This window comes from Galeopterus variegatus, unplaced genomic scaffold (assembly GCF_000696425.1).
Source record: "Galeopterus variegatus unplaced genomic scaffold, G_variegatus-3.0.2 Scaffold11899, whole genome shotgun sequence".
Taxonomy (NCBI): Eukaryota; Metazoa; Chordata; class Mammalia; order Dermoptera; family Cynocephalidae; genus Galeopterus; species Galeopterus variegatus.
Genome location: NW_007738010.1, coordinates 12874 through 14075, shown reverse-complemented (window position 1 = coordinate 14075; position 1202 = coordinate 12874). Strand labels below are relative to the sequence as shown.

The 1202-nt window shown below is 45.4% G+C and overlaps 1 protein-coding gene across 1 annotated transcript in view; it reads right to left on the bottom strand.

The window, feature by feature from the left end:
• LOC103610854 (TATA box-binding protein-associated factor RNA polymerase I subunit A-like) overlaps nucleotides 1-404 on the bottom strand; it is a gene marked incomplete at its 3' end in the record, with an annotated part of 25450 nt that extends 25046 nt beyond the window's left edge. Inside the window, 1 exon segment of the mRNA XM_008594930.1 lies at nucleotides 284-404. Within this exon segment, the coding sequence (XP_008593152.1) occupies nucleotides 284-404 (121 nt within the window).
• Nucleotides 405-1202: the final 798 nt, after the last annotated feature.

The following is a 1202-nucleotide window of genomic DNA, read 5'->3' as shown; positions in this document are numbered from 1 at the left end:
CCCCTGGGCGGCCCCCCCCCCGCGCCCCCAGGGGGCCCCCGGCGGCGGGGCGCCGCGGGGGAGCGCGGTGGCGCTCCCGCCGAGGGTTTGGATCCCACATACAGACCGGTTCCCACTCACTGGCTGAGCGAGGGGCAGGCGCAACGCCCAGGGTTGCGATCCCGTTGCCGGTCCCGGTCTGGTACGGGTGCAACACTGAGGGTTGCGGTCCGTTGCCGGACACGAAAAAAGACAAAAAGGAAAAAAAAAAAAAGTTACAATGGTTCTATAATATTTTACTTACCTACAGTTTCTATACGCTTTTGAAGCCAAGGAATATGCATTCCTGTACCAGAAAGCACAGATGTTTCCACTTGCTCATCCTCTGTCACAGGCCTCGTCAATTCTTCACTGAAATCACTCATCTCTATACTAAATTAAGAATGTCAGTTACTTTCTGTACATCTTAATCCACAGGCTTCTGGGCTGTACAAAAAACAGCCATCTTTTTATCTAATAAATATCATTCTATCAACAAAATTTATTGCACCTGGTAGCTCTTAAAGTTAAAAAATTTAATTATGTCGGCAACAGACAAAATCAACGATCCATTCAAAAATAAAGATAAATAAGATACCGCCCCTCTAATTAAAAAAAAAAAAAAACTTCAAGTCTAAAGGAAAAAACAACAAAATGCATAGTAACGAAACAATATAAGTACAATAAGAATAGTAGTAGTAGCTAATATTTACTCAGCCCTTACCACATATCAGGCGTATAAATAATCTAGTTTAATCCCCACAGCAATCCTGAGGGAGGTACTATTATTTTCTTCCATGTTCATGTTGAAAACTGACAGGTAGTGAAATTATGTAACCTGCCCAATGTCGCAAAAAAGGTGAGGACAACATCATACGAAGTAGAACACCAAAGTACCCGGTATGACTAGAATTTGGGAGGGGTGGAGCAGGGGGCGGAAGGCAGGCAGAGGTGCCAGCGGGAAACGACACCTAGAAAAAAGGTCATGTGCCGGGCTGAGCTTAGACTCCACTCTCAGGATGCTCAGGTCCCCTCTCCCCCATTCCCCACAGCACATCGAGTATTAGTGCTGCTGACACTAGCCCCGAGAATTTCTCTCGTTTTCCCTCTTCCCTGCAATCCTACAGCTCTACGCTAACACAGCATTATCTTTTAATTCTATTTTTCCACAAACTTTCTGAAGT